The sequence below is a fragment of the Stegastes partitus genome, unplaced genomic scaffold (assembly GCF_000690725.1).
Source record: "Stegastes partitus isolate 25-593 unplaced genomic scaffold, Stegastes_partitus-1.0.2 Scaffold8, whole genome shotgun sequence".
Taxonomy (NCBI): Eukaryota; Metazoa; Chordata; class Actinopteri; family Pomacentridae; genus Stegastes; species Stegastes partitus.
In genome coordinates, this window is record NW_007577739.1 from 1,860,413 (window position 1) to 1,881,772 (window position 21,360).

General features: G+C 46.6%; 1 protein-coding gene across 2 annotated transcripts in view; it reads left to right on the forward strand.

Annotated features, from left to right (window-relative positions):
• Positions 1–21,360, forward strand: part of mnat1 (MNAT1 component of CDK activating kinase) — a 33,685-nt gene that overhangs the window by 11,229 nt on the left and 1,096 nt on the right. For both annotated transcript variants that reach the window (XM_008283941.1, XM_008283934.1), the window contains 4 exons: positions 455–558; positions 773–913; positions 2,206–2,337; positions 10,436–10,557. In XM_008283941.1, coding sequence (XP_008282163.1) covers positions 455–558; positions 773–913; positions 2,206–2,337; positions 10,436–10,557 — 499 coding nt within the window. The remainder of the gene's footprint in view (positions 1–454; positions 559–772; positions 914–2,205; positions 2,338–10,435; positions 10,558–21,360) is intronic.

Here is a 21,360-nt window from a genome sequence, read left to right on the forward strand (position 1 = left end):
TCCAGTGCTTCTTACAAAAATCGATCACTTAACCCTTTAATGTTCACTAGCTTAAATGTGGACTAAATGAAAATTCTGCTGCTGCCTTTTAAAAGCTGTCGGCCCATTCTGAATGAAATTATACATCACTTGAAAGCCTCACGATTCAAACAGTGTCAACCATTGTAAGATACCAGCACAACAGCAGCAGCAGTGGGTCCTAACTTTGTAATATATGTACACAGACAGCAAAGCTTCTTGTTTGTCATTTATGGAGGCGCAATGAGCAAAATGTTTAGAAACCTTATTTTAGTAAAAACAAATGGTTGTCAAGGGCTTAGGTGAAGACATATATTGAAATACCAGATGCAGTTTTTTTTTTAATTCTGATCATCCTGTGCATAATGATGGAGCTCAGGTTGGTGGATCTGTTGGGTTGAAGAGGTTAACAGTGGTTTATGTTTTCTCCATGGAGTGTATAACCTGACAAACAACATTGATGTGGAGAACACCAAGCTGAGGATGGAGCAGTACCAGAGAGAGAACCGAGATATCATCCAGAAGAACAAGGCGAAGCTCGTATGTACTTTTAAGTGTATTTGCCCTTACATGCATAATACCTTCACAAATAATGACTGCTAAAATAAAGATTTGATTCTTTATGCTTGGTTCTCTTCTCTGAGAGGTCAGATTTTTGGGTTGAGTGAATTATGACATGACTAGAACTTTCTCAGCCTCGTGGCGAGTGATGTGAAGGATTTTTTGCAGCGTCCTGTTTCTCTCTCCTACTCAGACGCGAGAACAAGAAGAGCTGGAGGAGCTGCTGTTGCTGGAGCAGCAGGGCAATGAGCAGCGGAGACTAGAAGTGCTGCAGGAGGAGCAAAGACAACTACAGGCCAAGAAGAAGAACAAACAGGCTCTGCTGGACGAACTGGTGAGTTGCACGCTTGTTGCATGTACGTATGTGCGTTGAATGACGCGTCAAGTGATGCAAAAAGACGAGCAGAGACCAAATCACATTATGACAGATGTTCCATGTCTGGCACAAATGCTTCGACACACACATAGACACACACTCAGCCTGAGGGTTCATGGCTATGAGATCATTAAGAGCTTATTACCAGTCATTGTGCTGCGGGCTGCATTGTTCTCATTCTGTGATTCCAAAGCCTATTGGCTCCATTGTGTTGAGCTGTGGGCTTTGGAAGTTATTGTTCCTGCAGAGCGGGCTGCTGAAGGACCATCACAGATAGCAGGCTAAGCTGTGTGTTTGTTTGTTTAAGGCACAGGGCCTGTTGACTGTAGGCAGATGAGATCAGCTCTCACCCCCCAGGGGGAACTCTCCTGAGCTCTGACATCTGTACGTCCCTGTGGCCAGAAATCTTGCTGCTCTCGCATGTGCACACGCACACAAATTAACACATTGCATGATTGTATGTTGCTGTTTCCTGGAGCAGTGGCTAACTAATCAGTAAAACACATCACGGAGAACTTGGAATGCAATTGATGATTAGTTGTTTTCTAATTAAAGATTAGAACGGCATACTTTGAATTCACACTGTTTATCTGCAGTTATATTTTATTCTTGAATTTTTGAGCATCGTCTGCGAGGATCTTTGTTAAATGAGACGTATGCTAACTGTGCGGGTCATCCAAGTAAAGCAACTACATTCACACTCACAATGTGTCATTCTTGCAATCAGACCAGGACGTATTAGTGCTCGAAGCCATTAAATTGCTCTTGTTATTTTGCTAAATGCTAAAAAACGTCTAGACTGTCCGACCACTGCCGTCCACTCCATCAAAAGTGTCCTACCTCCTCAGTGAACAATGTGTCCAAGCTTGCGTTCTGAGACTCTCTGCTTGGCAACACTCCACTGAAGAAATTGAAACGTCCGACCTTGCATTTAATGGAGGTGAAGGCGGTGCAATGCACTTGAAGCAGCGTCCCCCGCAGTGCCACAGTTTTGCTAATATGGCTTGCTTCAGTAATATGGCAGGTAGCCTGAAAGCACCCTATGCTGATTGTTATCCAGTGACACAGAGATGTCTGGAGGATGGGGGTGGGGGCTGGGGTGGCTGCTGGTGTTTTCATCTCTTCTCAACGTGTGCAAGTGTCAGCTATTTTTGCTGAGCAGAAAGTTCCAAACGACTCACCTTATTGCATGTATCACACACCTAGTTAACATTCTCACAAGAAATCTCCAATCCCATTTGTTTCCCCAGGAGCAGTCTCAGCTTCCTGCCACCATCTTACTTGCCCAACACAAGGTCCGCGCTGCTCAGCTGGAGACCCAGATAGAGCAGCAGAAACAGGCTGTGAAGCCTACCAATCTATTTTCAACTGGAATCCAAATGGTAAGTGTAACACCACAGGCTCTCCAGCTCTCCTTCACTGGGGACGCGGATGTGTTTGTTGTTGAGTCTGTGATTGAAATGCTCAGATTGTGCAGTTGGTTTTTTTGTGTTTTCAAATGTGGGTCCTAAGTGTTTATCATAGAGACCTGGATAGTCATTCACTGTCATGACCTGCAGCTAGCTTTCCACCAGGCTTTTAATTGTGGCTGATCACAGCATTATTGTCATCCATAATGGCTGCTCAACACGTCCAAAACAAGGACCTTTTTGTGCGTACCCCTGCCCCAAGGCTGCTTGCTTATTTGCATGCACTCACCCGACTGCTTCAAATGAAAGCAGCATGAGGACAGTGAAACATGTGGCTTAAAGAAGGAATAATACTGACTATAAATAACAACTGGCTCATATAGCTACCCATGAGTCCATGCAGGTTAAGGTCACATAGTTGTAAACCTCTGTCCACTGGTACTAAGGTGGATCCGTACAGTTAAGGTCATGGCGTGATTATTAGTTCAGTGCAAAATTAAACTTTATGTGGAGTGCTTGTTGACAATAGAGTGGTGATAACAGTCCAGCACCTTCAAAAGGAGGATGTTCCTGCGCGTCTGGTTCTTCTTCAGTGTGGGAACAGGCCCTCACCCCTTCAGTCATCACATTCCTCTGGGCGAGTGGTGGGTCCCACAGAGAGGGAGCATGTGGGCTCAGGGCTTTGGCCGCTCTGTGCTTTCAGCTTTGTGCACACCGTGTCTGGAGAGACCTTCCACTTGGCTGTCGTTCAGGTTTTCAGTCGTTTATTTTCATTTTACTGTGATGAGATAGGCTGTGTCATCAACCCCCACCCCCTCCACACCAACCCTCATGAGATATGGTTGTCTTCCCACAGTTCAGTGGTGCGTGGGAGAGATATCTGAACTCACCTAAACTCAGGCCGGAGCTAGGTTTTTAAAAACTCAGGTATAACTAAACTCTTTAAGAAGTAACTGCCTCATACACCACCGCTAGAGAAGCACTGAATTGATTCAAACGGGGAATGTGGTACTCTGACTTTCACCCCCTTGATATTCAGTGTGAAGTTAAACTTGCTGATGGAGAGAGAAACAGCATGATTTTGTTGCTCTTGGCTTCTTCTGTGGCTGTTTTTCCTTGCCTCTTTCTTCGCATTTCTCTTCATCTTCCCATCCCCGAGCTCCTGTTGGTGGAGCAGAGCTCTCACCATGCATCTGCTGCATTGGACTGAGAGACTTGAGTCAAGGGAGCGTGTGGGTTTGGATTTCCCTTCACCTCAGAGTCCATAAGAATGACTTCTGTTTGACTTGGTGGAGTTTCAGCACAGAGCGGTAGATTCCTGCAGATAGCTGGAATTCATTTATCTGGTTGTGGTCCCTTGCTCCGAGAAGTGTTTTAAGTTTTTCTTCAGCAGAAATTAGGGGAGGCAAATGTAAAAACACACTTTAAAAGCTGGGCTACATTTGTATTTTATTTCTTTATAGCAAAACTGATTTGTGTCAATGTCTTCAGTAACAGCGATTTCATTTTGTGCTGTACTATAGAGTCATTTAAGACACTACCAAGCAAAAATGGCTCAGCTTCCTTTGGCCCTTTTTATAATTGTAAACAGAATCTAATTTGCATTAGCTATTTAGAAATAATAATTAATAAAGTAATCATTAGTTAAAGCCCGAGTGTTTGTTGTGAAGTACTTTCACAAATAGAAAACCGTTTGATTGTGACAGTGATAAATGGACCTGGGGCTGATTTTAAGCTCTTGGTTTTCCATCTGGATGCTTGTTGTTAATGTGCAAGTTCAACAGTCAGAAGCAGAAATCTGTGGCACCCCAGCCCCCTAATACCCACACCCACTGTGGCCTCACAGCACTTCAGCTGGCTGCTTCACCCCGGGCCAAGGTGAGCCGTCACCGTTGGAATGACATATCTGCCTGTCTTTGAGCCGTCCAATCCATGGAACTTGAGGATGCCAATTCTTCCTCAGCTTTCCAACCGTTCCAGACTTTATTTAAAGAGTGATCTAATGTTGCATGTAGTTGTGATATGTTATCTACTGGGAACATGTAAGGGGACATTTCAGCCATGCTGGCACTGCTCTTTGCCAGGGTGATTTTCTCGGAGTTGGTGAAGGGGACTCCAACCCTGACCCTGATCTTTCTGGTTGTGTGTTAACGTCTCTGTCAAGTGGATGTCTGAGGAAGTTCGCCAATCCTGAGGGAAAGTAGTCTTAGTCCAGGTGTGATGTGAGGTGGGATGGGCCTGGTCTTGCCTCAGGAATGGTTGGGAATCACTCGCTAATTCTTCACTTTGTAGGCAATCTATTGAACCAAGAGACACACATACCCGTGTGCAGGTGCATGCACACACACTAAAACACACACCCCCTTACCCAGTCTGAGTAAACATCCTTTGAAGAATAAAGTGTCTTTTTAAAATGGATGATATCAAAAGAGACGCTCTGTGTGGGAGGGAGGCGACTATTCACTGTTTAAACAGGTTGCTTGTTGTTGTCTGACACATAAGAGCAGCCCCAGTGCCAAGCATGATGACAAGAGTCACCATGACTAGAGTCACCGTGCTCGGCACCTGCTTTGAGCAAAACATAAATATGACTTCAGGATAATTAGCACATGTATTACTTTTAGTTTAAGCACAAAAGAAGCTACCGGTATGTATTTTTTGTTTCTGATTGTATTCAAGGATGTCGGCTGTGTTTGTGCCAGTACAGTTATTGTGTTTTCTGGTCTCAGAGGGATGTGTGTGCAGTTTGGGGTTTGTTCTCAGCTGCTACAGTGTCCCATTCCTGAAAGCATTTGACCGATGGGGAATCTCTCCACCTTGGGGCAGCTTTCAGCGCCATCTTAAATGAAAGGTCCCAGGCTCCAGCACTGCTGGGGCCCAATCCACTAGTCACAGGCGGCAGAGCAGCTGACATACCTGACGAGGCCGGCATGGGCACCTAATGAAAGCAGGAGGCAAGCGCACACATAAACAAAGTGCAACTCACACACACAATCAGCCAAATGTGGGTGGAAAGTTTATCCCTAAACATAGATGTGTAGTCGGCTGAAATAACCCCGGGTTCTCTCTGGCTTTAGTCCATTCTACACTTAGGCCGTGGAATTTGACTACCATAGAAAACACAAACACAAGTACACACACAAACAGACATACTGTGAGCTTGTTTGCTCAGGCCTGTTTTACTTGGTTAAGTTGTCCTCTACAGTGACCTCTGCTCAGTAGACGTACTCGTCAGTGCAGGGCAAGCGCTGCTTTACTTTACTCTGGCAGACTGGCCTAACCTGTTTTGCCTGAGAGCTTGTCGCTATATACTCAGTGCAACCCCCACTCATTCTTTTCAGTGTTATCCTCATATTCCCTGTAAACGCTCCTTAGAAAAATATCAACAGACATTTGTTTTGTTGTTTATCCTTTTAAAATTTTGACATTTACAGCATTCACAAACCACAACAGGTAGGTTTTATGTGGGAGAGTGCACAACCCTTGCACTTTGGCCTTTGTCTTTTTATTGGATTGCTGGCATGCAGGTTGATAGCCGTAGGGGGCTGTGGGAGAGGGGGTCACCTCAAGGGGTAAGGAGAACCATCAGGCCTGATTGGCACCAGCACATGTGGGCATTCACACCTCTGCCACTGCCCCTGGTTGGCCCTGTTTAGGTTGGCCTCAGCAACCCTTGCCCACGGGCCGGCCGAGCCCAGCCCAGCGGAAAAAGGAGTTGTCAGCTTTAGGGGCTTTGCGCTGGGGCAGCTGCCACTGGTCAGGCAGTTATATTTAAACTTGTAAGGCAAGGGGAGGCACTGTGTGGGCAGGAGTTTTTACACTTGCTACTTGCTGCTCAGTGGGCCAGCGAGCAGCCCAAAGCTCTTTATCCATACAGAAGCACTGGCAGTGCCAGGGGAGAAGGTGGAAGTGAGAGCCGAGGACGGGATAGCACTAGGCTGGCCCCTAACTAGGCTTATTATTTTTATCCCCTATACAATGCTGACCAGTGTTTCCCTTTCCATTGTTCTCATTATCACTTTGTGCATTAGTGAAGAGGGTCTCACTGGCTCTGGAGCTGTGGCTCCCCAAACCCTCCGGGAACCAAGTGAATATATGTAGTTTTATGTGTGTGTGTGTGTGTGTGTGGGTGAGGTGGGGAGGTGCTGATGGAGAGGTTAGTCCCTACAACCTTGGTGCGTCCTGCTGAGCTGCATAGTCAGGGGAGAGATGGGGGGCCAAGAGAGTGCTGATGATTGTGCTGTGTTGTGTGTTTGCGTTTGTGTGTGAGTGTGTGTGAGTGTGTGTGGGTGTGTGTAGCATGTTTTTTCTTTGGCTTTCTAAACAGTGACTCACAATTTGAGCTGTTGATAAAATAACATCATCTGCCAACATCTAGAAAAGTTTTTTTAATTGAAAAAAAACCCCCAAAAACCCAGCTTGCCAGATGAATTGGTACAGATACACCTTTGGCAAAGAGAGAACCATCCCTTGTTTTTAATTCAGTCCAGTCAGTGTTATGCCCCAGGGACCGACCGGTCATACCTTAAAAGTAATGTGACTTTTATGAGACCCCTGTCCCGTAAAAGTTACATGAATGTCTGCCATACCACTTTGTCAGATGCGCGAAACCTTTTGCTTTCCCAGCTGGTACTGCTCAGACGGACAGCGGAGTTAAGAGAGAATAACGTGAGGGTACATCACAAGCTGAATTCAACTCAAGAAGCGTAGAGCAGTTTTCCGAGCCAGCACACCTGTCACCTTCTCCAGCTGGAGGATAGACAACTGTGACAGCTTTACTTGACCTTGTAATGCAGTTCCACGCCTAGAAATGGATGCTGGCGTTACCAAGATCACTATAACTCTATCTGAACCTGAGGTAAAAGGCACAAATACGGGAGAAGTAGGACTACTCCCACTGGCACTATGGTGATTTCCTCACATCACCCTCCCCTGCGGTTTTATTAAGATTGATGGCCCCCAGAGTTTCACTTTAGTGCCACAGGGGCATTATAAGAGTCTTAAATACCAGTTACATACACAAACTTGTAATACACACAACGTTGTATAGGTAGGAGAAAGGGCCTCCATGATGACAAAAGCAGATGTTTGTATTGGCTCCTTCAGTGCTGATGTTCAATGGCCCCTAGTCCTTTAGCCATTTCTGCTCTGCTGGACCTGGCTTGGGGTCCTCGCTCTCTCCTTCTGTTGCTCCCTTTCGTTGGAGCATTTGGAAAACAGCATTCATATTCGTAATTCATACAAGCTTTTAATAGCAGGTGATGAGTTCATGAGTGAAAGTTTCAGCAGTAGTATCGTGTGTAGTGGAGGGCAGAGCTCTGCGTCACGGGCAGTCAGGCAGCTTGGCTTCCAGCAAGCAGTTTAGATGTACTACAAATTAAATTAATGTCCACAAATATTTAAATACACCGAGACACGCAGACCGTGCTTTTGTGTAAACATGTTTCACGCCGTGTTTGTTCGTGGCGATGTCTCTATGCCAGTTTTGAAGGTGCCCTTGCAGAGGAATGCAACAGAAATTTCTCCACACTGGGGGTTGGGTCTGCTCTGTCTGTCACTTAAAAATCTGATTTACTGCACTTCAGCCATCTGCAACTCCCAATTTGCCCGCTCTCTTTCTCTACCAGTGTGGACTTCTTTTTTTTTTTTTTGCCGCTTCTCCCCTCCACCCGTTGGTTTTAGTGCATCTCTTTGACTGGCGCAGTAGGGGAGTTAAACAGTGCTGAAAGTCTGAAAGAAGATGGATGGAGAGACTGAAGGAGTGCGAAAGAGAGGGAGAGTGACTGGGACTGGGCTTGCTGGTCTGGGTTTCATTAGCCTGTGGTGGGGCTCCTCTGTGTTGGATGAATGGATGGGACGGAATAACGAATCACTGGCACCTTTGGGTTAAAGGTTGAGTGAAAACCATAGAAAAGTGTATGTCTCGTGTTTGAAAAGGAATATCCAACAGCCCACTTTGAGGTACCGAAACTGCGCTTGAAAACTGGGAATGCAGACATGGGCTAAAATACCATCTGCACCATACCCAGAATTTATTGGGTGTTGTATTTTTTTCTTAGTATTTTGCCCTCACAGTCAAGGAGACCAGGTTTCATGTGTCTGATGTACTTTGATTTATCTCACAAAATGAGCTCAGTGATAGAAGCAGACAGCAGTACCTGTTGTTTCTGCGGTAGCAGAATCACGAGCATCAGGCAGTGCAGCCAAAAGACATGTCGGGCTCTGAGTAGACGTTCAACTTTCATTATTTCTTCAGTGGAAAAACCCACTCTATCGCTGTTAATGTGCTGCCACTGTCCCTATCCCTGCTGCTCCCCCCCACCCCCGCCCACATGTATAAACCACTGCCGAATGCAACAGGTTCAGACTCGCTCCGTTCAGATCGTGGAAAGTCATTCTGCGAAAAAGAATCGGGCGATATGGACAAAATCCTGTAACATCTGTAGAACTTATGAATAAAATTCTCAATCAGGAATGCGTTTTTTTAGCTGCTACAGTGAATGAAACACCTGACATTTCAAAGTGCTTCGACAAATTGATGCTAAAGTCACGTAAAGATAAATATTCGACCACTAATTTGCAGCATTGCCGACAATAGCCGAATGTACGTCCCGAGGAAATGGAAACAACAGTACATGAGCGAGTTACACGTTTTAATCACAAAATCCTGGATTGTGTTACTCATAGCATTACATACTGACGATACATATCTGTTTAAGTGTATAGTTTTCTTTTTGTTTTGTCTCTCCAACTATTCTGCACCCTGACCTGACAATAACACCCTGTTGTGTTTGGCTAAGAAACGTCGCATCCATTGCCATCTCAGTGTGCATCTCTTTGGTGCTTTTGTAACTTCCAGCTTTGCTTTGGTTTCTTTATTTCCCTGTGTGTGTGCTCGCATGGGCCAAAGCATGTGTGAGGGCGGGCAGTCTGAGGCCGCAGGGCACATGTTATTCGTTTAGTTTGGTTTTCATCAGCTCCCCTCTGTGCTCTGTTGTTTATACTCCCCCACTTTTTTTCTTTGCTTTCCCTCTTATCTTTTTATCTCCCCTTTGTCTCCGAGTTCCTTTGCTACTCTCCAAAATAGTCCGTGTTTGTTTAAACATCATCTTTTTAATTCCAGGTTTGTTTCATGAGTCTGGCTTGTCTTCTGAGTCTCATTACTTTAATGCTGGAGAAAACAGAGTGGTCTGACGCTGTGTGGAAATTCCCCTTTGATGGCAGAGCCCCAAATCGAACAATTCTACAGTGTCCTTAAGAAGTCTCATATTTCTCACTCAATCACAATGGTCAAGAGCATTAGGAACTGGAGTAGCCTGACTGAAATCTCAGCTTTGAGTAATTATCGACTGAAGGCTTTTATAGAACAGACTACAGTTTATAATGCTTGACATTGCAGGTTTTATGACTGTAGGAGATGCAGCAGGGTAGCATTTGTTTGTTGAACAATCCTAAGTAGTTGCCTCATTTCTCTGACATTCAGATTCATGCGGAGTTGGTTGGAACTTGCTTTGGTAAAGCCATGGGAGGACAATGGAAACGACAAGTAACAACAGCTAAACCCACAGCAGATCCTACGCTCGGCGTTTACGCGCTATCAGTTGGATTTGTTTTTTGGTGGTTTCGTGGAAATAGCCAATAACAATTTTTGATCCAAACTGAATTTGCTTTGTTACCAAGAATTACATTTCCTCATCAACCAAACCACAGCGCTCTTGTATGATATTAACATTCATTTCCTCTTGGTCAGATTTTCATTAGGAATAGTTGCTGAATTGCCAACAGTATGTGAACCACTAAAAACACGCTCAGTCATTGTCACAGTCGAGTTTCTCCACCAAACCAGCAGTGCCCAGGGAAAATGAAAAATGCTGTAAAACAAAACTCCTATTTCCAAACCAGTCTTTCAAGAACCGGGGGTTGGTAATGCTGCAGTTTGATTGACATTAAGCCTAATCCAAATTGTTTTTTTTACTGTTGTGCCATGACCATAGTTTCCAGTATTGCACTGCACAGAGACAATGGCAATTATTGTCTTGTGTTGAATGTATTGTCTGTTTTTTTCTTTCAGCGTCAAACAGTGTCTCTCCAGCCTGTGCCCAGGATAGAGGAGGTTCTGTACCGCTACAACCCCCTTCAGGTTGAAACCTACGGACCCCCGGTGCCTGAACTGGAGCAGCTGGGCAGACTCGGGTACAAACTTATTCACTCAATCTTGTCTGCTTGTCAGCTGCTGTCACTTGCTGTGGATATTAATTTACCAGAGTACAGTTGCCATGTTGAGTAATAGAAAAAATACAATAAAATCAGGTGTTATTTTTTTTTCCTTCTGAGTTCTTTGGAAGTTCCCTGGAACGAATTTCAAGTTAGTTGACATTTCCATTGTTTATTTCCAGTGAAACTTCCTTAAAGAACACCTCCATTTATACCCAGGTAGATACCAAATGAATGTTCAGCTGACCTACTGTGTACTGAATTATAATGGAATCAAATATATGTATGAACTAATTATAATTGGAACTCATTTGCTTATAATTGCTACTAAGTTAAAATAAAACCAATAAATTAAAAGATTCTTTCCAGGGACCTCCCCATCAATGTACAGCTCCATATCAAGGAAACTATGGGGCAGGTAAAGTATATGTGATTCATTTTGGTCGTAGGTGTAGCGTTAGAGAGCTGCTAGAGACTTGGTCTGTATGGGAAGCCTGGTTCATTTCACTTGACTCTCCTCTGATTAACTGGAAGAGTGAAAGCAAAATGTGAGGGAGGGAGGAAGGCTGGGATAGAGAGAGAGAGGGAGTAACAACCATCACCCTGCCACAAGCCGCCACAGTGCATCTGCAGGAGCGTCCATTAACACACACAGGAAGCGCTTTCCCCGACGGCCCCTTTGGGCCAATCAATCCACGACGCCATTGGTCCAGTCCTCACCGAATGTAAGCTATCCATCAGACAACCCAGCGCCCAGCCGTCTGCGCTGCCACTGGCTGGCACTAAAGCCTGCCCACACACTGAGAGCGGCCGGCTTTTATTGGGTGACAGAAGCAAAACGGGGTCACATCCTTTTTGGGCGAGCTCGTTGACTTTGAGCGCTGCTTCATCCTGACAGTAACCTTCATTTGGCTGAGAGGTGCATATCTGAACATAATGTCAGCATGTTTAGGGGAAGGGATTTCTAGTTTCACTGCACTTTATTCTTAAGATAAAAGTTGCTATTGACTTTTGTTGCGCAATCACATTTACCTAATTACCTGCAAAAGCTCCTACTTAAGGTGAAACATTTCAGGAGAGTTTAAGCTGAATAACTGGCACTTATTTACATTATGTATTCAGTGAAGTGCTGAGGTCCTACTTCTTTTGGCCAGGCTAATCAATATGCAGATGAAACACATCTCACAATTTTTGCCGCATGCTGAAGCTCAGAGGAGGGAGGAAGAGGAGGGGCCCCCCAGTGTCAGCAGTTCAAGGGTCCAGGAGGACCGATGCTGGAGAGGAAGGACTCTGCCACAGAGATAAATGAGGCTCTGTTCAGTGAGGAACACCAGTCCCTTTGGTGCAGGCTGCAGGCAGCGACACAGACAGGCCCGTTCAGACAAACCACAAGTCCCAAGATGCACCGTGCTGTTAAGTAAAAGCAAAGAATAGTGCTGACACTTCTGCGCAGTTGGCAGTTTGTGATTCAGCTAAGTTTGAGGTTTTGTGATATACATAGACGATCAAGCTTTCATATACACATAAACACACACACACACGCACATGCACATAAACACACACACACACACACACACACACACAGACACACACGCACACACACAGACACAGACACACACACACACACACACAGACACACACAGACACACATAGTGTCCTTTAAATCTGCTGTAGGTTTTGTGTCATACACACTCATACTCACCCTTGTTATTGCAGTCCCAGCATTTTGGCCACAATGGAACTTGTGTGATGTGGTAAATATTCACAAGTGTGTGTGCAGAGCAGACAGCATTGAGAGAGTGAAAAGTGAGTCCCCTGTGTAGAGGGTTGGACTACGTACAGCTCCAATCCTATGACCTGTGAAGGGAATACGCTTGAACGTGTGAGGAGATATGGATGTGCCTGAGTGTGGATGAGGTGCAAGGGGCTGTGAGGGCCCAGGTACTTATTTTAAAACATGGCTGTTTGTCTTGGTCAGGGCCCACGGTGACAGCAGCACCACTGGTGATTTGTCTTGGACACAGCCATCAAGTGAGACGGGAGAGTTGAGCTCACACACCCCCTCCCTGGTGGCCTCGGGGCCTCCAGGGCTCGTCTCTTGCACAGGATGTCCAGTCAACACAGGACTGACTGGAGCCATGCTTTTTATGTCAACTTGCTCTTTTCTTCTGTACCACACTCCCTCTCCCTCAGTCTCAGTGTCTGTGTCTTTTTCGCCTTGTCCCTTTGCCCCCCAAAAAACCGCAGGAGCGCTGCACGGCTGCCAGGAAAAAGAAAGGCCACGCCTCTTTCACTGTCTCTCCCTCTCCGTCAGCTGTACCTGAATAAATATGGGTTGAGCTGAGCTCTTATATTAAAGACAGATGCCTCGATACTGAAGCGGAGTAAAGGCTGCATGTTCAGGCAACAGGGGCCTCCAAAAGTGCCCATTCAGCTTCCACCTCAGCATCCACCCCTCCACACATACATATCCGAGGGCTCCTCCCCTGATGTGCAAAGGTGTGTAGGATTTGCCACAGAGGATATGACCCCCACTGTGTGAGGTTTCTATAATGGCACTATAGTGCTGCCCATCTCATTGACTGGCACGTACCCAGAACTGTGCGTGAGCTGTAAGAATTATGAGTAGACGGTGAATGTAACACTACAGCCTGTGCTCCAAATGTCCTGCCATGGCTCCTTGCTTTTATGTTGAACAGTAAAAGCCTTTAATAAACAAAATCAAAGCAGAAGTAAATACTGCTTTGGAGACACAAACAGAAACATATGATGTTTACATTGACATGGCTGTGATATGAATCCCAGCGCACAGCACCCAGAGACCAAAGCAGTAGCTGGTGAACTCCCACTGCCTCATGCTGTCCCTGCACCAGCTGATGGATATAACCTGAAGAAGTGCACACGTCAAAACACACCACACCTCAAAGTCAGGCCTGCATTATAACTTCAATAAGTCTGTGTAGATGTGTACATGAGCTCATGTAGACAAATACTAGTGTCCTGCAAGAAAAAACTATTCTCTATTTTTGTTTGTGTATGTAGATGAGCATCTGGATCTGAGTTTGTTCTCTACCAGAATACTTTTAAGCTCTGACTGTGTAGGCGATGAAAGACTGACTGGGATCTTGGACAAGGACAAATCATATGGGGGGAAAAATAGGGGAAAGAGAAATTGGCTGCGGAGCGTTGAAAAATTCGACTCAAACCTCAAGTGCTGACAATGAAAGCTAGCCAGAACAGTTGTTTGTGTTGGCGCAGGTCTCCCTGAAATTAGCCCATCTCTCTCTGACAGAGGTTGCTCAATGCGCTGCGCCAAATGCCAGTGTGTATAATATTTTGAAGTTTTGCCTCCTCCCCCACTCCGCATTGCTCTCTATAATTGGTGGAAAAAGTGAGGTTTTCTGTTGGGAGTGCTTGTCAGGCATCCGTCTCTTGTCGGTGGGGTGACGGGGAGCAGCTGAATGAACAGAGTGTTTAGTCTGGAGCTCCTCTCCTGGGGATGCACTTCTCTGCACAAGGAAGTAGTCCTACGAACACTTTCTCTCACCAAAACAACTAGTCTGAAGGGTTAAATAGCCGTTGGTAGTTTGCTGTGCCCCTCATTCATAAATACAAGACCACCTATCGTTTTCATCCTCTGAAAACTGGCCCCAAGTCTTCTTTTGAACCGAAACGTTGTTTTCGTGGACGTATATGCGTGCACACACATGAACATGCAGAAGGAATACATAAATCACTTGTGCACACACACGTAGACCAGCTATGTTTAACATGTACTTAAAGGACGCCTGCTCACTGTTCTGGTTGGGAGCCAGGGGTTAATGGGTCTCTGAGTGATGCTCTCCTCCTGCCTGTGTTCTTCAGCTTTCTACGCATCTCTTGACGTCCGCGTGTTTATTCGAATGGTGTGTGCGTCTGTTTGTTTGTTTGTGTGTTGGTTTATAGTCCATGTTAAGTGCTTTGGTGCGAGGGAGATATCCAGGATAGTCAGTGGTGCCATCACAGCCCTCAGTTCCTGGCAGCCAGCTTTGCTAGCCTCTCCCTGCCTGGTTGGCCTGACTCCAAGTCTGAACTCTCCATCTTTCCAGTTCTGCCCTCGCTGTCCAAGAGCACTACCAGTGACCCTGAATTTGGCTCTAGGAGTCAGCAGGACCACTAAACATGGTCCATAGAGTACTCTTGAATCCATTTCTGCCATCACTAAATTAGAGTATATGGGGTTTAAATTGCATACAAATCATTCTTTCCTTCCCTTACTTTCCCCTCTCGCTCTGTGATGAAAATGCAAGTCAGCCGTGATATTCTTCTTTTTCTTTCAATATGTGGAGCACAGCCACTCGAGAGGAATCTGTGGAAACGGCCATGAATAGCATTTCCATGTATCCCAGGTTCTCTGATCCCTGCAAGGCACAGATCCATCTGATGGGCCTGATGGGCCTTGAGGGGCCTGGAGGAGGCTGGAGGTGCCTGAAGGGGCCTGGAGGGGCCAGGGGCGGAGATCAGAGGTCACTGACCGCAAGAGAGCTGAGGTGCAGCAGTAGGACCTCAGAGCGCTGAGACTGACAGGAGCAGAGTGATGGCACCTTGGAGAGACGGGTCTCGTATTCTGGGCCACAAATAGTCATGCACTCTCTCTCACACAAACACAGCTTTGATGCTTAAGTTATGAGCTGAAGAATGAGGCGCCGGTTAGCATGACCTCAGATGAACTCGTTCAAGGGAAGGGGTCTTTGATCTACTTTTACTACTGTTAGATAATGTCTCAAGGCTTATGTTTTGCTTTGGTTTATCCAATTAACATATTTGGTGACGTTGCCAAATAGTTCCATTTTTGGGATATGGTTTACTTGGCCCTTGCACAACAATAGGGCTTTTCCTCAAATAGTTTGGGGTTGCCACCATAACCGAGCCCTAAAGCTCAACATGGTTTCTCAGATATCTGATATGCTCCATTCTTCCACACTACACACTCGCTGCACGTGCCAGTGTCTTGTGTTACTAGATCCAGCATAGCCAGTGACTGTTGACTTCAGTGCAGTGCTTCACTGACCATTTAAGTGTTTCCATAGCTAAGACCTAAAAGCTTGACTGCAGCGATGGGGCACAGATTTCAAATTTGCATAGCCAAAAGCGAGTGCAGTCACTACAAAAGTGTGGAGGCTTAAGGCCAGCTATTTGACTTGCAAACCTGACTGTGTCAACAAGACGGCCCATCTTTATTCACAGCGTTTAGCCACCACTTTACTTTGATACGCAGCTTCTTGCAGCATAGTTGCTTACTCTCCATTGTTACTAACTATATCAGAAACAGAGTGGAGCGTGGCCACCGTCTGATTCTCCACCAGCCAACACCCAGACCATTATCCCGTCTGTCTCAGTAAACAGACCATTAACAGACAGAGCTGGTGGAGGCCAGATCACTATTGTTTTCCCTCCCATAGATCTGTGCAAATATTGATCTTCTCTTGAAGTATGAGACGAAATAAGCATGCGCTGGAGTTGACTAGAAGCTTTTTACTTGCGAGTGAGTCATTTCTGACCCAAAGAGCGGGCAGAAACAGAGGGAGCATTACAGAATGACAGAGTGGGAGGTACATTTGTCTTGTGTGTATTCTGGTCATCTGAAAGAGATCTGCTTTTAGTGTTATTGTTTTCTCTCTGCGGGCGGTGTGCCAGACAGACCAGCAGTCTCCTCCTGAGATGAACCCTGGCCAGGCCAAACCAGGCCATTGCCCGTGAAGGAGACACCGGTGGGCAGGGAACTCCAAGGATAACAGCCTTGCTTGCTTCCAGATTTATTTGTATCACAGCCTAGAGGTGGCGGGGTCAACACCCAGCGGTGGGTGAGGTGATGTCTCCTGACTATTTTAACACACGCTGCTCTGTGTAAAGGTTTGCAGCCGCGCACTGTCTAAGGTTGCAGTGCTTTGATTGTGAGCCTGATGCTCCTCATAACTATGTGTACACGCAAGCTGAGAGCTCTGCTCACTCAGTTTGTGTGCGTGTTTCACACAAACACCAACAGACTGGATCTCTGTGCCCCTTGCCTGCTCCTCACCCCTGGGGCAAAGGGCCCAGCAGTGTACAAGGGGTACAGGGGGATTAGCTGTCTCATTTTCCCCTCTTAAGCGCGAGAGAAACAAAACAAACTCCTGTCATGTGGGCCGTGGGGACTTGCCGGCACACCTCAGGGTAGGAGGTGCTTCTCGCTCTGATGTATGAATTATGACCCTCCCCCTGCTGTACCTTTCCCTTCCTTTTGTACCACCCATTTTTCTCCTTAATTGAAATCCTCTTTGCATTTACCCAGTGCTCGAGGTGGTTCGGTAACTGATACCTGCAGAGGAGAGTCTCCCGTGGGACAACTCTATTCTTCCTGTGTGTATCGCTGATCTGTTCCCTGAATGTTACATCTAACTGTCAGGGCGCCTCTGCTCTGTGTGTGCATGGGTGTGTCTGGTGCTAGCAGCCATTCACTGGTCGGCATATGTCCTCCCATTGTGTACGGCCCCATTTGGTTAACGATGACACTGATGTCATGTCATTGTCCTCCCTCTTCAGTGCAGTTTGCTTCCCCCCTCTGTCTTCTAAGCTTCCCAGGGGGCAAAGTTATCAAATGACAGCTCAGGAGACGAAAAAAATAAGAGGCTCTGTGTTTCAGGTGGTTTTAGGGGTGTGTGGCAGCTCTGCATGTCCCACAGCTGCTGCCATTAGGTGTGAGGCCAGTGGCCCAGTCAGCCAGCCTCTACTGCCCCCAGCAGGCGAGACGAAGGAGGTGCAGGACCAAGACACAAAAGCTCTGGATGAGTAGTGACAGGTGATGCTTGGACCAGGAAGTGAAGTTAAATTTGGGCACAAGTTGCACAATACGCCTTTATCATGGGCACGTCCACACGGTTGTTTTTCAGAGGCAACACAAGCGTACCTCTCATTTATGACTGACACCAACTAGCTGCCCTCTTGAGGGCATCTTAGAGATTGTCAGTCACTCCACATGGGCATGCATTTCTATAAGCGTTAATGTCAAGTGTCACCCAAAGCTTCTGTTAACACTTTGAACATGTTCTCCCCTTAAGTAAGTAAGTGTTAGCGATAACTCGCTTCCCTCTCCTCTGTGTTAGGATGCAGAGGGGCAGACTGGGCATATCAGTGGTGACGATAAGGCACATGATAATAGATAAGGGGTTTGTAGGCTCGTGAGGATATGATGTAACCACACTGAGCCTCCCTCAGACGCACTCACAGAGTACAACTTGAGATAATCTGGTGGACAGTGGGTAGGCTAATGGCTGAGGATCTGTCTCACACACTTGCATGTCCCAGAGGAAGCTACGTTCAATGGAAAAGAGTGTGACCTGTGACCCGTAGTGATGAAAGACTGCTGTTGACAGATATAGTATACCTGTGAGAGTTCTCCGTGTTTGGCTTGTCTGCGGGGGTTTTGTTTCTGGACCGCCGCCTGGACCAATTCACACATTCTCTGCTGGTGAAATTCTGCTTCGTCCGTTCGCCTTCGGTATCGATACAAACAGCCCTGGCCTTAGATAAACATGTATGCGCACACATGTGAATTGTGTAGACACACACATGGGGGGGCATAAGCACACAACGCACATCCACACAATGCGCTCAGTGTGCTGTGTCTCTCACAGGGGTACATTTTCTCTCAGGGCAGAGTGTAGGAAGGAGGGGCAGATGGAGTAGCAGTGCTGTGAGTGAAACCGGAGCTGCCTGAGGAATGCAGGGGGTGTTTTGGGAGGACTGGAGTGGAGTTTAGTGGGTGAAGGGGGGGTGACTTGAGGGGTAGGATGGGTGATTAGGGGGTGACAGCTGAGTGCTGACCCCTCTATAATGACAAATCATCTGGCAGGTGTGTGGCTGTGTACCCCCCCCTCCACCTCCCATCATTCCCAGGCCAGGAATCCTCAATTGCTGCTGGAGCAGAGCGCTAAAGGAAGACTTCCGGACATCCACACTGTCATCCTGCAGGCTCATGACTGGCCTTTTAAAAGTATGGGGAGCCTCCGTTCAGATATAGCCTGCCCCGTGCTCGCCCGCTGCCCTCTTTGTGCATTCAACACACCGGGCTAAGCTACTTTGCTTTAATAAACATAGCTAATGAGGCTTCAGTCCTTGTGGAGCAAGAAAGGGTAGGCTTTATTGATCGGAGACGTCATTTATTTCCTTCCAGTGCAGATTCGACTGAATACTGAGTTTATCTTCAAAACAGCTTGAAAGTCACCGTACCCTGTTCGGGTCACGAATCACGCTGACGACGGGCCAAAACCGGAAAGCCTCTGATCTTTTGTGCTGCAAAAACAAATGCTGACCCTGGATCAGTGAGGGTGCTGTGAAAGCAGGCAGGTGCCGGGCTGAGGCCTGGTCTCAGGTCAGTGCTGAGACTGAAAGAAGCTGCTGGACTTGAGAATTTATGGATTTCCTCAGAAAATCCCGTTCATATAGCAAGTGCCTGAAGAGCTAGTCTAGCTTGTTTGAACTTGCTGTGTGGTGAATGTAAAGCCTTCATGTACGAACGCAGCCAAACACACGCAGTAGTTCTGCTGCAAGCATTGTTTAAGCCTGATTCCACTGTCCTGTGCGCCTGCCCTGTGGTTTGTATGTTGATTAAGTGTCGGCTTGCTGAAATAGCCGCTGTAGCATTACCGGCCTCTTTTCTTTTCCATCAAGCCCGGGCTTCCACAGCCCTTCTTAATCCAATTCTAGCCAACACATGGAGTCTAGACAAGAGGCCCAACGCAGCCTGCACCTCTGTCTGGTATCTGCTGTTTTCCCTCCAGAGTCCCAACCTTGCAGCTTTTTCCCTGAAGAACCCAAACACCCTTCAGTCCGCAGCAACAATGCCGATCCATACACAAAGAGGAGCCACACATTCTCAGCTGGAAATCACGCAGAACTCGCCGGAACATTTCGCCACTTATCTTTTCACTTTGAATTAGAGATGGGGCTCTGCGGCGTTTTCCAGGCCGCAGGAGTAGGGGAATACTTTTGGGGTCCCGTCAGGAAAATCTCTGAGCGTTATTAGCATTAGCAGGAGACATTGCCCAGGTATTCAGAGTTCCAGACCTAAGTGGAAAAACGCTGTTAGCTCTGAACAGTTTTGATCCAACTGCACATGTCTGCTATTTGAAAGCAAAGGGTAATAGCAGATGGTAAGAATAAGGGATTCAAAAATAACACAAGCACTTTATCACCTATTATGCTTTCCAAAGGAATGCCACAGTGTTGTTTATTTCAAAGGAAGACGACTTTGAGTGTGAGACCGACTTATTGCAAACTCCCTGTCATATTCCCTTGTGGCGACTGCAGTCTGACACGCACGGTGTGTCACACTGTGTCATTCAGTTGTCTTCATCACCTGCACTCATCTTTTCCCGCTCCCCCTAAGCGACATAATGGGCCGGTCCAAAGTGACCCATATTTACCCAATAATACGAAGCTTTGAAAAGACCCATATCGTGTTGCAGCTAATGCTCCAGTGGGGCCCGGAGAGTGAAAGATGTTACCGGCCGAAACGGCTTGGGTTTCAGTGCCCCGCGAACAAAAGGCAGTCCAGTCCTCGGAGAGAAAGGGAGAAAGAGGGGACGGGGGGCTGGTGGGGTGGGAGAGCGTTAGTGCACGCAGTGAAACAGTAGTGTCAGAGGGGATCGAAGCGTCTGTTTCATCGAGTGTGTGTGTGTGTGTGTGTGTGTTGTGTTTCACCTTATGATTGAAGGCGCTGTAAAGAGGCGGCCTGTTCTTCAGTGGGCAGCACATTTTTAATGCGTTTCTTGTCGTTGCATGTCTTAGGTGTTGTCAGTCCTTTCTGAATTTGTCAGCGTTTTCATGTACAGTCACGCGAAAAGAGTCGAGTTTAGAGCATCCAGCGCCGGACATGTGTACGTACACGTATGCTGCTGTCCTTTATGGGAAGATGCGAATATAGCCTTCCGAGTTAATGGAGCAGAACTGAAATAACCCCGGGTGTTAGGGGTGAGCGGAGGGCAGACAGGGTTGGTTTAAGAGAAGAGGGTTTGTGATGATGATACCCAAAGGTGATTTCACCTCATATCCTCCTTTGCTCTTTCTGCCTCCCAACCCCCACAGCTCCATCGTGCACCCTCTTCCTCCCTCTCCTTCATGTTCTCTTTTTGCTCTCTTGCTCTCTCTCTCCTTAGGGGCAGGCAGGTATAAAGTTACACAGAGCTCTCAGCTTTCTTGGAAGGAATGACCACATGAGTAGCTTGGGGATTAGATTAGCAGGAAGAGCAGACTTAGCCAGGCTGTAAATAGCCCACTTTTTTCACCATTAAAAAGGCCCAGTACAATATAATCAATAGATAGCACTCATCTGATGCAGGAAGCCATATGAGAAGACCTCCCTCAAGTGCTCTGAAGGACAGGCTACAGCAGCTTGGGCCTAATGAAGTTATTATTAATCACTGGGCCTCCTGTTTTGAACTTGTGTGTTGTTTCTCTAGTGGGTGATGAGAGGGCTTTTGTGCCCGATTGACATTTCGTGCTTCCCTATCTTGCTTGCGAGATCTGGTGGTGCGTTGGTGAACGTTTGACTTTACGCGTTTATATCAGAGACATGCTAGCAAGTATGTTTCAACTTTATTTTCACTGAAGGTTTTATTGAGTTACAAAGAAACCACTAAAGCACCTCGTAGAATCATAAAACACCAAAGCAAAATATGATCTATTCAGCATGTAGTCTCGCCGACACCTTTCTCTCCGTTATCCATCTCTTATTCACGTACACCACAACTCCGTCAGTCTCTC